This window comes from Benincasa hispida, chromosome 8 (assembly GCF_027475165.1).
Source record: "Benincasa hispida cultivar pf3 chromosome 8, pf3_genome.v1.1, whole genome shotgun sequence".
In the NCBI taxonomy this organism is placed as follows: Eukaryota; Viridiplantae; Streptophyta; class Magnoliopsida; order Cucurbitales; family Cucurbitaceae; genus Benincasa; species Benincasa hispida.
In genome coordinates, this window is record NC_143485.1 from 44,828,974 (window position 1) to 44,847,455 (window position 18,482).

Genomic DNA, 18,482 nt, shown 5'->3' on the forward strand with positions numbered 1-18,482 from the left:
TCAACCCGATTTAATTAAAATTAGATAATTAAGGTATTAAATTTTCATTTAAAAGTTGATCTTTCTATTGATATTTTTTACATTTTTCTAGATTCAATATTGACATGAAAGATAAATATTTAACATTTTCATTATATCGTAAAATAAAAAACATAAAAACATAAAAAATATATAACAAAATATCACTAATATAATATACATTATAAAATTGTTAGCTTGTTTAAACAATAGAATATTTATTTCCTACGTTTATGGAATTTTTCGTGATAAAAAATTCATTAATTCATAACAAGGTATTCAATTATTTTCTAATAAAAGTAAATCGTAAGGAAATTAAACTCAATAATCGACTTTATTGATAAATTTTACTATAAAAGTGTAATGAGTACGCATAACTAAATAAATTAAGAAAAGCTACAACATCTAGCACCAAAGTCCTTGGTACTTTTTTCCATCAAAACACGATTGATTAAAATAATTATTAGTTACATGAGAGCAAAAGGGCCACTTTAATTATGCACGTACCATAATCATCACTAATCTCTAGCTATTATAACATTATTTACATGGTAGCTTAGAGAAAAGTTGGGCAAGTACATAAACCAAAGACCAAAATTAAAGCATTACAAATTACAAACTTGAACAAAACAGAGAGATTGAAAAAGAAAGAAGCATACAAGGGTTGTTAGAAGAGAACATAGTTAAACATGATTAAGGTCTGTAATTTGGTGGTCTTTGACTTCCAAACTTGTGTGTTTATGTTTGTGGTCCAACTCCAAGTTGTTGTTGCTGTTGTCGTCGAGTTCGATTGATCCGTTGGTTGTTATAATTACCTCAATGGCTCCAGCAGAATCTGATTGAAGAGAAGGATCTTGTTTTTCTTTGTCAGAGTTTGTGGCTGTGGTGCTAATCATTACAATATCCATTGTTGTTTGTTCTGGTAGCTTCATTTCCTTTGCTATGGCTATCTCATACTTCTTGTATATCAAATATAGGATCATTTGTGCTACCCCAAATATAAATCCCAATACATTTGGAAGCTGACCAATAATTAAAATCATGTCGATTTCAATCATCATAGATTATTAATAAAATAAACATTTGATTTAGATTTCTATTAGAGAATTTTGTGTGTAATAAATTCATATATATTTTTTTAAAATGTTAGGTATGATTTATTATTTGAGAGAGGGAATTGAAGTAATACCGCAACATAGATGTCTTTGAGAAATACGCCGTAAAGAAGCCAAGTAATTGCGCTGAGTGTGAGGAAAAACGATAGTGAAAAGGGCATGAACTCCACGCTCTTAGTGCGAATCACCAATCTCTTTTATAAAGCAAAAGCAAAAAAATAACAAAACAATAGTTAACGTAAAGTTCTTAGAAAAGAGAGAATATAATAAAAAAGAATGAAAAAGAGTAATGAAATTCATTGATACTAACCATGATGGTAAGTGGAGCTGCGAAGACAGAGACAGAAAAGGCCACACAAATCCATCCAATAACCTTGACTCGGTCAGAGCCATGCACTAAGAAGTGAGTAACAAGTAGAATTACGCAAAACCCTCCAAAGTTCAATAGAAGAACAAATCTCAACGTTGAAATCTGTCCATATATATTAATTAAATAATACCCTACACAATTAATTAAAATGAAATTAGAGATAATGAATGGTTTAATTAAGTACCCGAATTTGTTTGGGAGCAAAAACAATGAAGATGGCAATGTAAAGAGTCTCAATGAGACAGCCAACGGAATTGATGGTAATGAGAAGGGTTTCATTAGGGTTGAATGAAGCATAATATAACCACAACATTGCACTAAAAAGTGCTACCACATATGGAACTGATTGAAACCCTTCTGTTGATTTCTTCTTACAGATTCTCATAAACGTTGGCCTGCCATTCCCCAAAAAGCAATAACACATCAAAATTAATTTAATTAGATCAATAAATGAATGAATTAAATCATATATACTTACACAGGAGCCAAGAACACGATGAAGGAGATAACGTTACCTAAAAATTAAAATAAAAAATAAAAAATCAACCCACGAGAGTAATTAGGGAATAATATTTATTAAAAAGAAGAAGAATATAAATAAAAGAATGAAAAAAAAGTGGTACCAAGAAGACCAAATGCAAAAACTCCAGGGTGATGAGTATCGAATAAAGCCATCACTTTCTTTGGAGAGGTTGAATGATTGGAATGAAAGAGAGAGGTTTCTGAGAGGGGACCGAATAAAGGATTTCTCTTTAAATCAAAACCTTATTATTATTTTTATTTTCTTTTTGTTGTAATAACAAATGTCAGAAGCTCCATATTTATAAGCCTCACTGATTCTTACTGTTTCCCATCAAATCAAATACAAAATTGAATCCCAATAATTAATATGAGATCATTGAAGCTTCTTCTACGTGAATTATTATTATTATTTCTTATAAAAAGAAAGTTATATATATTAAGCCAAAAATGAATGCCACGTATGAATCATATGAATTCAGGAGAATTACATACGTTACATAGCCAACACAACTCAGCCTCCTCTGCCCGCATGCTCTTCACGTGACTGTCCCCCTTTTCCATTTCCTTTTTTTTTTTTTTTTTTCTTATTTTCTGCCATTTCTCTTTCATTTTCCCTATATTCCTCTGCCTGCATCTCAATCATAATTTATCACATGATAAATCAATTTTTTAATATTTTAAATTTTTTTTTTTATTCTCTGAATTTTGTTTTTAAATTTTTAAAAGGTTATACATTTAGTTTTTAAGTTTTGAATTTAGTTAATAGATTTTAAAATATTGCAATTTTACCTTTGAGATTTGAGCTTTATTCCAATTTAGTAGTCTCTAGATTTTAAGATTTAAACTTTTAACCTCAATTTTTTTATTAATTATTTACTTTTAGCTATTGACGTCAATGTCTATTAATTAATTTAAAATAATTATAAAGTGAAATTTTAAATTTAATTTTAATAGCGATGAAAAGTAGTGATACTTAAATTAATTATAATTATTTTGATTATCTTAAATTAATTGTAATTATTTTGATTATTTTAAATTAATTAACCAACATTACCATTAAAGAAAAAAAACGAGTACTTAGTAAAAATCGAGGTTAAGAGAGTAAATGTTGAAATTTATGGATCAAATTGAAATAAAACGCAAATTTCAAGGGTAAATTTGTAACATTTTGAAATCTAGGGACAAAATTGAAACCAAATTAAAAAAAAAATTATGGAGTAAATGTTCAACATCTTAAAATCTAGGGATCAAATGGAAAGTAAATCCAAAACCTAAAGGCCAAAAAAATATACTTTTTGGACAATTGGGGAAAATGGCCTATTGGAGGTTTTATTTTGAAAAAAAAAAAGACCCTTTTTAAAAAGACTGTATTTTTTACTCTTTATAGGTAGGAAATGACCATTATACCTTTTTTTTTAGGAAAAATATTCAAAACCCTAATCTCTCTGTCAATGGCCGTTTTCTTGCAACCCTTGAAATTCCTTTCAAAACTCCTCACAACTCCTCACATTCTTTCAGTTTTTCTTCAATAGTTTGGTTCATCATCTTCAGTTCATCAATTCATCTTCATCAAGTAAATATTTACGCACATTTTATGAGGGTTTTGGTTTTGGATTTTTTGGCATCCTGATTTTATGGGTTTTCGTGGGGTTCCATAATTACTTTGATTTATTTGTTAAAACATGTTGCATTTTAGAATGATTTTGGGGCCTATAGAAAGTATATGAGTTGATTTGTACATTATAAACCATATTTTTTACTTTAAACTTTGATTTTCGAACTTGGAGCATCTCCAATTCGATGAAGCTCGACTGGGCTTCTTTGGATATTCATCGGGCAAGTGACCGAGCGGGGAGAAATTGTGATCGAGCGAGGGAAATTGTGACCGAGTGGCACCAGAAAAGGGTTGGGAAGGCTTGACCAGGAAGAGGGGACGGGTCGAGCGAGATGGAGCGGGACCAGCTAGTTGGAGAGAGAGATGGAGCGGGAAGAGGTTTGATCGGGAAGGGGGGCGGGGCCAGGGTTAACTTTACTGGGCCCCGAACCAATCCCAGCCCGGTTCCTATCCCATATGCAGGAAGACTAGGTCAATCAATTAATTTCATATCCGGTGAAGACCTGGTAAAGCCAGACCGGGGATCAAACTTATTCCAACAATTATTTTGTATCCGATGAAGCTCGACCGGGTAATGTCAATTCATTTACTTTCTACCCGGTGACGACTGGGTGAAGCCCGACCAGGAATCAAACTTATTTCAACAATTATTTTGTACCCGATGAAGCCCAAACGGGTAATTTCAACTCATTTGCTTCCTAGTGAATATCCGGTGAAGCCTGACTGGGTATCTTAAAAAAAATCTTTCTTTTTTTCATTTTTTTATTCATAAATATCAAATGCAAAACATTATAAAAAGAAAAGAAACAATCAACAAAGCAAGAATAAATCAAACTCCAAAAAAGTCGTTTACTTCGAACCATTGAATACATACAAAATAATGAAATACATACCATCTTACGGAATGTACAAAATTACAACTTCGTGAAATACAAGTTTTGGACTTGACGTATTTCGTTCTGGAATAATTTGGTGAAGAGAACTTTTTGTGGGGTTGTAAACAAATCAAATTTGGTGGTGGAGAATTTTTTGTATGAATATTTTTTTATTAATTGTTTTTAGATAAATTATTTTTATGTGAATAAATTTAGGTGGATAATTTTTTGTGAATTAATTTGGTAGGTTGGTTGTTAAAATTGGGAGTGGGAATTTAATAAGAACCATAAGAGTAATTGGATTTTTTTTTTTTTTTTTTTGTAGAGCGTAGCTCAACTGGCATAATGTTTATACTATCAACCTCAAGATTCGATTCCCCCATCCCCACACTTTAATTACAATACTTTTAAAAAAAAATTAGAATTTTCTGTGTGAATAATTTTTGTTAATAAGTTTTGGAAATTAATTTTTTGTGAATAAATTTATGTGGAGAATGTGAATTAATTTGGTAGTTGGGTGGTAGTTTAAATTTAATAAGGAGCATAAGAGTAATTGTACAACTAATATTTACCATGCTTACATAATTTTCATCATCAAGGGGTCAAGAAAACTTGTTTTTCAAAAAGGGGTAAAAAAATATAATACCAAACTTCCAATAGGTCATTTTTCCAATTTTCCATACTTTTTCTTAATATATATTTTTTTATTATTATTTACAATTGTATTTATGAGGAGTTGACAGAAAAAAAAATGGGCGCAACACCTCCGAATACATTCAATATTGCTCTATTTTGCCCGTTAATTAACGAAGAAAGCCTTTTAGTATTTTAGATAATTCTCAATATTTCATCGCTACTTCTTTATAAGAAAAAAGATTACCGCTAAAGTTCTAAAAACTTTCGATTCGGTTTTTCTATAAAGAAAAGTGTTAAAATCTGCTAAGAAAAAAACATATGCAATATTAAATTGTTATTTTATGAACATTTTTTTAATACATGTACTTACCACCTTCTTTGTATAATTTTTTTTTTAATGAATTCTTCAAATTTTGCTAATGGATGAGTTAGATTATTTCACTTGTCAAGCAGCATCAAGTGTCATCATGTCCAAATTGGTTAGATGAACATAGCTAATGATATGTCAATTTTTCGTTAGCAAATTGTAACAATGTTTGCATTAAAGTTAATAATTAACAATTTTAATACACTAAAAATAACATTAATTTTTTTAAAAAAAAAAGATTGAGACAAAATCAATAATTATCTAAAAAATTAAGGAATCATTGAGTAAATGAATTATTATATTTAATTAACTGCACCTAAAATTATTATTCTTCTTCTTTTATAATATACCTTCCCCAATTATAAACCCTAATCTGATTAGTATTGTAATAGAAAGTTTGAATCCTTAACAATTACATCCTTCTCAAATAAACCCATGCATAATTCAAATTTAATTAAAATTTAAATTCGAAACATTATTAATAATGGAATTTAATGAATGATCGCCATGATTACATAAATAGCGTAAGCGTGTACGGTGGTGGCCTAATTTAATGAACTATGGAATGAGAATTTAATAACTAAAAGCGATTGAATTACTAGATATTTTCGTTTACTAACAAATCAAATCGAAGCAGGTAATTGATCATCTTTAAAACGTTTTGCACTTTGTTTTTACATGTTAACCTAGGACATCTGTAATATAATTAACATTAATTATATTTAAGCTCTAATTAGCACTGTTGATTTGAAAATGATTTTATTATTTGTTTCTTTATATTATAATTTAATTTTGTTATTGCGTTCTATCTAGGCCTAGCTTTTGACCTTCCAGCGTGAAGAAGGGGACCCAATACTTTACGTCCAAGTGGCACCATATTCATCCAAAAACAAGAAAATTAAATATTTATTTTCCACTAAAGTTTTTGTTATAATATTTGTCTATGAAAAACATATAAATATCTCTAAAAAATTAACTCCATATAATTGGAAAATGGTACTGGTGACTGGTAAGGAAATAACAATAATAATGCAAAAGTGACAAAAAATAAAAATAAAAATGAAGTGGGGTTTTTGGTGGGGGTTTGGATTTTGGGGATAGGGTGAGGTGGGGGAAAAAATAAATAAATTTAAAAATTTATAGAAACCCAGAGGATAAGATTTGTCGAGTAGTTGTTTATTTTATTTCATTTTTTTCCCCTTCTTTGGCTAATGATAAGATAGGCTTAATATATATGGGATATCTTCCATGATTAGTGGAATTCTTAATATATATGTTCATCAAATTAACCATTATTTGGTGTGCTTATTAGTTTTTAATAATAAGTGTCTAATAGTGAACTCTCTCTCAAATTTCCATATTATATCTAATTAATCTTTTATTTGTTTTAGTGTATGTCTAATGCATTCCTCTAGAGTGTTTAATATAAATCACTAAACAAATTTAATATCATATTTCAAAAAGTCTAAAACAAGTTATATACAACAAAAGATTGAAAGTTTATAGGAAGTTTTAGATCTTTGATGCGTGAAAAGATTACCCAATTTTTCATTGGATTCATTTTCCATTGAAACCTAAACATAAATGATTAGCAACTTCAAAAAAGTTTAGCTCCCTAATTTTTGTCTAAATCCCAATTGTTGCCCTTTATATATATGAAAGATTCAAAAATTATTTTCCTACACTGTAATTTTGTCAGACACCAATGAAATTTCCTCTTCCAATGCAAGAGACATTTCTTCCTACTAGTATTGACTTATTTTATGAAAAAACTGTTTGGTTAATTGTAAAAATCAAAGAAAAAATTTGAGTTTTAACTTCGTCATTGTCATCCCATGAATCATTTGGCTTGAAAAAAAATAATTGTATCTTCAAAAATAGGAGCCACGACTACAAACTTGGGACAAAAGTGTTCCTCTTGTGGTTTTCTAGTCTAATAAATCTATTTTATTTGAAACTTTTAACCCTTCTTCTATTACGCTAAATTAGCATACTTTCATATAACCTCTCTTTCGGTATGATTCTCTCATACATCTTATCTAAAAATAACTAAATTAAAACTCATAATTTAACTTAATTAATTAAAATAATAAAGCAAATGGTGGTGAAGATATTTTGTATTGGGATTTGTTGTGCAATAAAAAAAAATTAAATGAAAATGTAAGGGATGGGAAGAAGCTAAGGTAAGGCAATTATTGAGAAATGAGTTGGTAAGTTTACATGATAGACACGAATACACTATTTGCTTTGCCTTTGCCTTTGCTTTGCTTTTCAAAGTTGTTATCTTCTTCACTTTTTCTTAGGTCATTAAAGTTTGCCATTTTGCTAAGTATTAACACTTTTCCATCATATGGCCAATGTCAATCCTCAAACCCAAAAAAAAATAATCAAAAATAAAAAAATAAAAAAAAGAACTGTTAATAATTTAAAGAAGAAAAAAAAAAAGAGAAGAACCTCAAATATTAATTCATTAACTTCTGTTTGACTTCCCATAACTTTTTCCCAAAAGCTGGAATACCTTTAAATTTTAACCTATATTCAATTATACTCTCCTTGTAATTTGTCAAAATGAAAACACATTTCTTATAGTTCTTGGGTTTTGTTTTTATGTAATAATTTGTTTCTATACGACCCTAAAGTTGGACTTCAATGATTGAGTCTCTGTCTTTGTAATATAGGTCGTCTCTTCAATCAATTAATAGAAATTGGAAGAATATAATATGAGGTAAGGGTGAGTTCGAAAATTGTCGTTTTCGTTTTTTTCGATATTGATCATGTCCGTTGTTTACGCGACGAGAAATATAAAGAGAGTTCGAGAAATCTCTACGACAAAATAATGCATATATTTCAACGTCTTTTTCGTAAATCGTACGTATGTATTTAATAGTATGATATCTTAATCAAAAAATTGTTTTTCTTTTATTTATTGCAAAAGAAAGTTCTTGAAATTGAACATGAAATATAAGTGTTTGTTGAACAAGAAAGCATTAATTATGTTTTTCTAATTAAGCTATGCATTTATAATTATCCTATTGTTTGAGATATGGTTGCTTACAATCTATGAAATTTAATCTGTAATGCAAAAAGGAAAAAGAGTGAATAAGAAAAGATGAAGAGCTTTTCACTGTTAGGGGCTTTCCTAATGAAAAATCTAAAAATGAGTCCATGCATGATTGATTGATATGTAGTCTTGTAAGGAGCTTTGTTTTTTTAATTTTAATTTTATTGCTATTCTTTTATGAAACAATTATTATTGAAGTTTGTTTTTTTTATTTTGATACGCAATTGGATTCATCCCACACCACAAGAACCGATTTTGATTGATTTCTACTTTTTATTTTAGCAATTACAAACACTTATGATCACATTTTATTTTATCTTGTAAAAAGTTACTTTTTGTTTAACGTCAGCAATTTTTCTTTTCATATTACAAATTACATACTATTTTACATTGAAATATCCAATAATATTCGTAATTGTTATGATTTCAATTTGATTAACTATATAATTAAGGAGGGAGAATAATTAGTGAATGTGGTACTTTTTGGGCAATGATTAGAATTATATTCATAAAATTAAATGGAATATGGCTTACTAGTCGCCATCTTTCCATTAAAGAGACTAGCACTTGGATTCCCACCATATTATGTTTAGCATATCTTGCATTTAATCTGTGTATAGATTTGTTGTTCAGTCTACATTCGAGTGTTTTTCAATTTGGTTCGTCAACTTTCTAAAATTTTTAATTCCATTCTTTATGTAATTTTGACATTTTTAAGTATCTTTTATAATTTCTAATGTTTGAGTATATTAGCAGATATCATTTAAAAATTTTCAAATTATAAATTGCATTGTTATTTTTTATACAAAAATCTAAATTGGGGAAACACCTACCTTCACGTAATACAACCTATAAATTTGTTTGAAGAGGAGAACAACATAGCCTGCAAAAGGAAAAATTTGCACACCTGTGAAGTGAGACACACTCCAAATGAGAGAGTGAAAGAATAATATGGAAGTTACAAAGTTTGAAGATAAGATTCACATTACCTCATATAAAGCTATAATGTTATATTTACAAAAGAATTGATCTATGGCTTATCTTAATCCTCTTATGATTGGGACATGAATTTTTTTCCTAATTCTTAAAGAGGTTAGGATTATGGCTCCATTTGGAACTGCTTTAGCTTTTAAAATAATGATTGACGGTTGTACTTTTAGAAAAATCAACTAAGAAAAAAAGTAAAATAGTATTTGGTAAGTTTCAGCTTAAACTTGAAAAAGTAGATTATAATGTAAATAAATACAAAAATATCTTATTTTAGATATAATAATTAAAATAGACTTGCTTTTCTTAAATTATTTAGTATGGTAATTTTGTTTGTTATAGATTAATTGTTAAATATTAAGGAAAATATTTTATTTAAAAAATGAATATGGTATACTTTTTTTTAAAAAAAAAAAAAAAAAAAAAAACTATGTATTTAACTCATGAAAAATAGAAAATAGATTTGATTAGGTGAGAAATAGATAAATACATAAAATAAATCTTCGTTTTAAAGTATAAATATAAAATAAATATTAATTAAAAATTCTACTTAAGTTTATGAGAATCTAAAATCTAGAAGGATACTATTTTTAAAGTCAACATGAAATTAACGGCTTAAAAAAGTGATTTTACCAATTTAAATTTGTTTTACCAAATGCAATAAACGGTTAAGATTTTTTTCAAATGACTTTTTTGACACAATTAATGCAATGCCAAATGTAACATAATTAGTCCAATAACTAAATTGGATTCTAACTTATTTGAACCCAAGTCCATTTTAATCTTGAACTTATTTTTCCTCATCCTTCAGCTTATTATCAACATTTGTGAACAATATGTTTAAGTTTTATTAATGATAAACTTATATGACAAAATAGGTACATAGTAAATTTGTGAAAAAAAATAGGGAGAAATTGTCAAAGAAACAAGAATTTTTTTTTTTTTTTTTTGTCAAATTCTTATGAATTTGGACAATAAATTAGAAAAATAGGAACGGTTTGGATTAAGATTTTGTAGATATCTGGGAATAAAGGATGTCTGAGAATAAGATATCTAAAAATAAGATGTCTGGGAATCAAAGATACTGTGTTTGCTTATGTATGGGAATGAGAATAGGATGTCTAGGATACTTTTTTATGAAATTATATAGTATAAAATGAATAATAATTAATTTTTGTTTGTTAATTTATTTATTACATTAAGTTATTAAACGAGTTGCTAGTAAACATAAACTTTTGGGCCAAACTAATTGTAAATATAGCATTAACAAAAAAAAAATATACAAATTCAAATGTGGCCAAATTTGAGTACAACCTATGAAGCACAAATACTTCATATGAGACAAAGAATCCGTATCAGACATGAATCAGATACCGATACTTTTAGATACTTTCTAGATACATATTTGACGTATCTATTTCTACGTGTATTTTTTTTAAAGAAAAAAGACAAATAACTCATCTAATCTTTCCCAGTCTAAAATTAGGCTACCTATTTAAAAAACTCACTACTCGAGTCCAAAACTAAAAGCTCACTACTCGAGTCCAAAACTAAAAGGAAAAATAAATAAATAACGGACCAAACCCTATACTAGAATCATCTAATCTCCATCTTCACATTTGAGTCCCCACAAAGTCCACTAAAATATAAACCATTTGGATATCTTTAACAATTCAATAGAAGTTCTTCATTTATTTTCATACTTCTCGCTCTAATCTTCTTCTTCTTCTTCTTTGCAATATGAGTCACTTTTCTATTGCATTTTATTAACTATTGTACTTTAACATCTTAGATGTTTCTTTTTTTGTATTATATTTCAGTATTTGTATTCTATTTTGTGCTATTGTTATTAACTTGTATGCTAAATTTATCTATATCCTAGATTTTTTACAGAAAAAAAAATGTATCTTCAACGTATCAGTATACTTGTTTTTTTAAAAATATATATATTAAAAAATATATAAAAAGGATGCATCCTTAGACATATCTGTATCTTAGTTTTTTAGAAATTGACGAATCGTTGTATCTGATCATATCCGTATTGTGTAACCGTATCTGTGTTTGTGCTTCATAGAGTATAGCCCATACCAAAAGACTAAAAAGCCCATGGAAATGTAATAAGCCCACGACCCACAATATCCTTCTTCCACGATCTTCTTCTAACTCTCTTACAGCCCATCCAAAACGATTGACGATTGGGATCCCTCTTCCAGCCAATCCAAAACGATTGACGATTGGGATCCCTCTTCGATATTTGATCTGCATAGATTGGGGTCTTCTTCGATCTGCATAGTAAGTTACCATCCATCCATCATTTAGTTTCTTCCTTTTTTTTTTTTTGTTCGAAAAAACCCTAACCCAACGATCTTCTTCAAAACCCTAAAATCTGCAATTCGGAAAAACCCTACAGTCGTCGACGACAATCTTCTTCCATTGCATCCATTTTAGTTTTCATTCATCAATCAAATATAGAAGGGTAGAATCAACCCTGAAATCGACCGCGGAATCACATTCAAAGGTAAGAAAAAGCTTAGTTCCATGACCTTTTTTTTTTCTTTTTTATTGTTTAGTTGATTGATTATTGTTTGTGTACTTTAAACTTCAAATGTGTTTTTGTTTGGGGTCTATCATTGATACATTTCTATCACCAATAAACTTGAAGAATGTTGAATTTGTTTTTTGTTTTTCTTGAGTAAGTAAATGCAAAGTTTCACTATTTTTTTTTTCTTTGGTGTTGTTGATTGGAGTCTTGAGTGATAAGTTCTATCACTGATATACATAATGGATGTTGAATGTATTTTCATGTAATGTAAGTAAATGTACAGTTTCTGCTATTTATTATTGTTGTTGTTGTTATTGTTGATTAGACTCTGCTATTGATAGATTTTTATCACTGATGGACTTGGAGCATGTTGGATTTATTTTTCATGAAAATGAAGAAAAATTGCAGTTTCATTTCTGTTTATTTGTTGATTAGTTGATAGACTATTGCTAGCCTACTTTTAGACTTCAAATATGTTGTTGATTAGGGTTTATCTGTGATAAGTTTCTATCACTGATAGACTTGAAGTGGTGAAGTGTTCGTGCTCGAAATTGATGTCGTTAATTGGACTCCAAACTGAAATGAAAAATATTTATAAATCACCAATACCTATATCTTATACTAACAAGTAGCATAAGCAGCAAGTACGAGGTTGATCCATAGGGAAGGCTTATGTCTAATCTTTTCTTAAGCTAAATTCAACTATAAAAGCGATAAAAACGGGCATTTTGATAAAATGAAAAACATATGAAATTAAAAGATAAAAAATAAATGTAAATAAGAATTGGTCAATCTCGTTTCTAGTTCAAGCTATACATTCTTTGTAATTTCTATCATTGATTCCTACAAATATATTATGCAAACAAATTATGCAAACAACGTCACTTGACTTTACTAAGCTAACCTCTACAATGGCGGATAACTAGCAAAAATCTAATCAAGAAAGTGTTCTAAACATTGATTAAAATTGGAAGACCTAACTCTAATCAACCTATATGCTTTTAATCCTATTGGGTTCGATAGCGTCCAAATAGAATACAAAACATATGCATTAAGTTCGAGAATTCAATTGTGTTGATTAATCATGAAAATAGCCATCTTCTCTGTTCCTCTCTTAGATGAATCTATATAGCCTGGAAGGGTTATAAGAGTACTCATCTTTTGATGAGAACCAGACAAGTCGAATTTTATTTTTCTAATTTTTGGCAAAAAAGAGAAAAAGAAAGAATTGAAAGACTCAAGTGACCTAAAAAAGTCGAAAGAAAGAAAAAAACTTAGTTAAGGACTCTAACTTGTTAGGATAACATAAGCAATAGTAAAAAATATAAGAGATGCCAAAGGGAAGAAGAGAACGAGGTTTTCCAACCTCAAACTGTATTACCTGAGACTCCTCAATATGAAGTTGTGACTCATATTCTACTTTACTGACTTGTATTTGGTACAACGGGGAATAAATATCTTCTTCGTCAATCGATCAGGAAAATTCTTCAAATATGTTGATCTCAATGCAACAAACAATGGAAGGCACAACTATCCAGTATAAACCCGGGACTATCCAATGGAAGGCACTGACTCATATTCTACCTTATTGACTTGTTTTTGGTAAATATTTTGATTCTCTTCAATTTTGTTAATTTCTTGGTTCTTTTTTATCCTTTTTAATCCAAACTTCTTGTAATGACTCCTAATTGCTCCCGGGTATAAAATTGACACATTAAAGTAAAGAATGAAAGTAAAATTGAGGGAATTATCATAGAAAACATAGCTCTTTTAAGACCTATCATGAAGTCTATCAATGATAAGGTTATCACTGATAGACTTCACCACTTCAAGTCTATCAATGACAGAAATGTATCAGTGTTAAGTTCAACACTGATAGACTTCACTACTTCAAGTCTATCAGTTATCAACTCTATCATTGATAAACTTGAAGTGTTTAGTTTGTTGACTGAAGTGGTTATTACTATTATAATAGATTGATAATTGAAAAACAATTATGGAAAGCGAACGAAAAAAAAAGGGCAAAATGAACCTTAGAACTTGAGGAACCATGAAGCAAAAAAAAAGATGAAAAAAGACACGTATATTTAGTATATATATATTTCTAATGTACTTTAGAATATTTATAACATATATTTTCTTTTTCGTTTAAGTAGGCAAAAAAATCCTAAAGAAAGTTGGAATTCCACTTTGAAAGTCACAGTTTATGTTAAGTTGAAAGGATAGACCGTATCATTAAGGACTTAGATTCGATATGTCTATCTTTGTTTAAGGAAGGACTATTTGGGCATTTGTTAGGTTTAAAAATGTTCAAAGTACCTTTACAACTTCTAACACATTTGATTAGAAGACAATGTGTGTAACGACCCGACCCTCTAGGACTTAGGTTAGGCCGTTACTAAAATAAATGCATACATAGAATTTAAAACGACGCTCAGTTATATTGAAATAAATGCTAAATAAACAAGAGAAGTTCAAAAGACATTTATTAAATGCAATTGTTAAAACAATATTAGGGTAACCATAATTTGTAAAGACTATTAAAAGTATATATAAAAGAAATAATCTGTAATAATGAGTTTCAAACAGTAAAACTAAACATTAAGGGAAGAATAAGGACTCTAAATTTCATGATGCGGAAGCGTAAAAACTAGTCTCGGTGACACGATCACGAATTTCACTGTGCCATCACCGGTGCATCTCTACCCTTACCTGAAACATCAACATAAGAAAGAATGAGTATGAAATACTCAGTAAGTAACCCCACCACTGGGGTCAGGCTAGGCATCTATGTCCTCTAGATACCCACCTATGCACATAAACACATGAAACAGGTAAGAGACTGAGTTCTATCCTACTATAGTTAAGTATGCCCACAAAACTGGTGAATCCCGAAGGAAACACAAAACTTGTGAATCCCGAAAGAAACACAAAATTGGTGAGCATCTAACTAATCAGTGAGAATATTGACACAGTCTCAACGTTCAAAAATTCAATACCATACGAATCTATGACATACAGGCAATCCTTGATACCATGGCTCTACCACATACACATAATCCTCAGCAACCTATTCTACAACATCCATGTATACCTTAATATCATAATTCCACAACATATAAGTATGCCTCAATATCAGCAAATCAAATATCAACATATGAAAACACATACCATCACATACTAACGATCAAGTGCCTAGGTGTATCTTTAAATAAAATAGAACTCGTGCCAAAACATACTTGATTCAGGTCATACTATCAATCAACATGCTAATATTTACCATAACATACACTCAACACGCTAGCATACAAATAAAGCCTGGACCATGGGCAGTTCCAGTGGTAAGATTACTTACCTTAATCACAATTCTCCAAATAAACTCAGAGAACCAAATGGTGACTGCGGCTTGGAGAAACGACCCTACCATATGAATACAACCATTAAGTTTCAGTCCAAAAATAATTGCGACATCTCAGATTCAAAACCACAATACCCAAAAGCTTACCCAAGGAACTTGATTAATAACCACTCCAAAATCTTCTTCCAACAGATTTTAACTCCCAATGGACGAAAACTTGGAACCTTAAAGATGCAAGGGTTAAGTTAACTTAATTCAATAATCAAAGTGTGCCCACAAGCCAACAATAAGAACTATAACTCTTACCAAAACTCTTGTCGAACGATCTTGAATCCGTTGGACAGTCGCTGCTGTAGTTTCCCAAGCTCAAATCTAAAATCAAAATAATGCGACTAATTTAACCTTTCATCCAACTTAGTGGGCATCTAAAAATTTTCAAGAAACCCAACCACAAAATAGATCTTACCAAAAACTAAGCATCCGACGAAGACCCACATAGCAGAAAATAGGGAACGCGGCGATGGACAGTGGAGAACCCGGTTGGAGGCGACAGCGGCTCAAACTACTGGTAGACAGCGACAGAGTGCGGTGGCTAGGGCTGGAGCGGCGGAGGCGATTCAAACCGACTGGGCGAGATCGGCACGAAGGGCGGCGAAGGGAGGAGGGTGCGCCTGCCGGATTCGGTAAAGGAAGCGAGTCTGGGTTGTGAGGAGGGCTCGGCGGCAGTTGGACGGCTGTGAGGGGTGGTGCAGGTGCGGCGGTCGGATAAGGCAGTGGGGGGGGGGGGGGGGAGGGGGAGGGCACTCAAGCGAGAGAGATTGCGTGAAAGAGATGGGGGTGGGTGCTCTTTTTATTTTTTATTTTTTTTTGAAATAATAATAATAAGGAAAATAGTATAATTGTAATTAAATCGTTTCCTTATTCCACTTTATACTATTTAATTCCTTTTCTTTTTCCAAAAATAATTAATTCTTGTCATAACTTTTCAAATTGAATTTAAAAATGGAATAATTTTGAATAATTTCCACAACAATACTTAAATCCTTGCACTTATACTTTTAAATTCAAAATTCCAAACCTGTCCTTTAACTAAGGAAAATTACTGAAAAAGGAAGAATTACGTTATTAATAAATAAATAAAAAGGTGTGGGATGTTACAATGTGACTCTGCTGATAACAATATTCTTTTCAACATTGAAGATATCATTGTAAAGTTTAGGTTGGGGTATTTTTCTTTGATTAGTAGATTAAATTGTGATAAATACCCCGTTGAAAATGTTTTAGATGAAATTGAAGAAAATGATTTAGAAATGAAACTAGTATCATTAGAGAAAATCTAAAGAGTACATTTAACTATTTTTCTAGACACTGTAATGATGAAGGAAAAATAGCAAAACTTGCTAATCTTTATTTGTTGGAAAACTTGTTGATTCTACCTATTCTAAAAAATTAAAATTAAAAAAAAAAAAACAAAAAATCCCTTGTTGATTCCAAAACAACCTCATAATTGTGTGGATTGGAAGCATGTTAAGATGTTGAATGATGAGGAGAAGTTTAGAAATTATCATGGGGAAGAGTGTCTTATAGTCTTACTGTAGAGCTTTTTAAGAAATCTATTTAGACTAAATCAAAACCAACTGCATATCTATAAGGCTTCCCCATACTTGTAGCTTATTGAACATATGAAATACTTCCTAAACTTTCTGAGGGGTTCCCAAAAAGAATAGGAATTGACTTTCCAACAATCTTGAATTGGGAAACAACAAAACAACCAGATTGGCAAGATCTTAATGACAACGTCTTCTCAGATAGAAATGTAAGTTTCAAAATTTTCCATTAGTAATTGTAATACAAGTCTATTAATGATACTGGTCTATCAGTGATAGACGAATATTAGTGATAGAAGTATTATATCTATTGTAACACTCAGATAACTATAGGGAAGGAGTCTATTAGCTACATAGTCTATCAATGATAGACCAATATTACAGCATATATCACAATAGATAGACCATATTAGTGATATTGGTCTATCAGTAACAAAACCTATCGGTGATAAGCCCATATCATTGATATGATCTCATTAAACTGAAGGAAATCTCATCAAAGAGAACCCATGAGTGGAAGCACAATCGATTTAAGTTTATTGTGGCAGAATTACAAGCATTAACAAACATACAAACTAATTATGCATTTTCTAACAAATTACACCATGCTTTAGTAACTAATAACAAAAGGGATGAGAGACATACCATTGAAGAACTTTTCTTCTACAGATCTCTCGTTCTCATGAAAACTGGAACAATAATCTCTTGCTCTCGCCCTGATCGCCTACCCAATCGTCTAGTGGTCACGAACAAACATTTTCACGAACAAGAAACCACTTTTGGACACCACCACTCGACAACCTTGGTATTCTCGGAGTGAGAATCCAGGAGGTGTGAGCTCTGTTGGATTTGGTAGAGAGTTGAAGGCAGAAACGATCGAACTATACGACCAAGAAAATGGGAGAGTATACTGTCTATCGAATAGACTTTGTGTGCTTGATTGTTTAGTAAAACTCAACAGGTACACGATCGTTTAGAAAAAAAATAGGCTTGATCATTTACATGATCGTTTAATAACTCTCGCTAGGCAAGCGATCGTTTAGTAAAACTTAACACGATCGTTTAGATAAAAGTGCTTACATGATCGTTTAGGTTGTCGCTTAGAAGGATATCGCATAGTCTCTCTTCAGCTAAACGATTAGTAATACTCTTTAATGAATCGATTCTTTACAAAATAAAAACATTTTTCATTTTATCCTTCAGTTATGAAAACTGAATATAACCTCCCACTTTCACACACAGTTAAAGGAGAAACTACAATTATCATATAATTGTTTTAATTATAAATAAATATAATAACAAACTTATCATATTATATTTATAACCTATAGTTTTAATATCACATCATATATAATATTTAAACCATAGTCCTTTTCTCCTTTATTCAATATAAATCATATTTATATCAA

General features: G+C 30.2%; 1 protein-coding gene and 1 long non-coding RNA gene across 2 annotated transcripts; both read right to left on the bottom strand.

The window, feature by feature from the left end:
• Positions 1-330: 330 nt before the first annotated feature.
• LOC120083450 (bidirectional sugar transporter SWEET12-like) lies at positions 331-2,298 on the bottom strand. The gene is made up of 6 exons (XM_039039219.2): positions 2,127-2,298; positions 1,982-2,018; positions 1,688-1,898; positions 1,444-1,605; positions 1,208-1,327; positions 331-1,040 (listed from the first exon to the last, which is right to left on the bottom strand). Exons 1-6 carry the CDS (start codon positions 2,176-2,178, stop codon positions 702-704), a joined length of 921 nt encoding a protein of 306 aa, XP_038895147.1. The 5' UTR covers positions 2,179-2,298; the 3' UTR covers positions 331-701.
• Positions 2,299-14,568: 12,270 nt separating this feature from the next.
• On the bottom strand, positions 14,569-16,237 carry LOC150034620 (uncharacterized). The gene is made up of 5 exons (XR_016531507.1): positions 15,933-16,237; positions 15,773-15,838; positions 15,614-15,690; positions 15,464-15,528; positions 14,569-14,820 (listed from the first exon to the last, which is right to left on the bottom strand). It is a non-coding gene; the product is annotated as an uncharacterized LOC150034620 (long non-coding RNA).
• Between the last annotated feature and the right edge of the window lie 2,245 nt (positions 16,238-18,482).

Coding starts and splice junctions, on each gene's coding strand:
- LOC120083450 (XM_039039219.2), bottom strand. CDS start 2,178: ATGGCTTTATTCGATACTCATCACCCTGGAGTTTTTGCATTTGGTCTT. Junction 1,899..1,981: donor ATCGTGTTCTTGGCTCCTGT/GTAAGTATATAT, acceptor GGGGAATGGCAG/GCCAACGTTTATGAGAATCT. Junction 1,606..1,687: donor TTGCTCCCAAACAAATTCGG/GTACTTAATTAA, acceptor ATATATGGACAG/ATTTCAACGTTGAGATTTGT.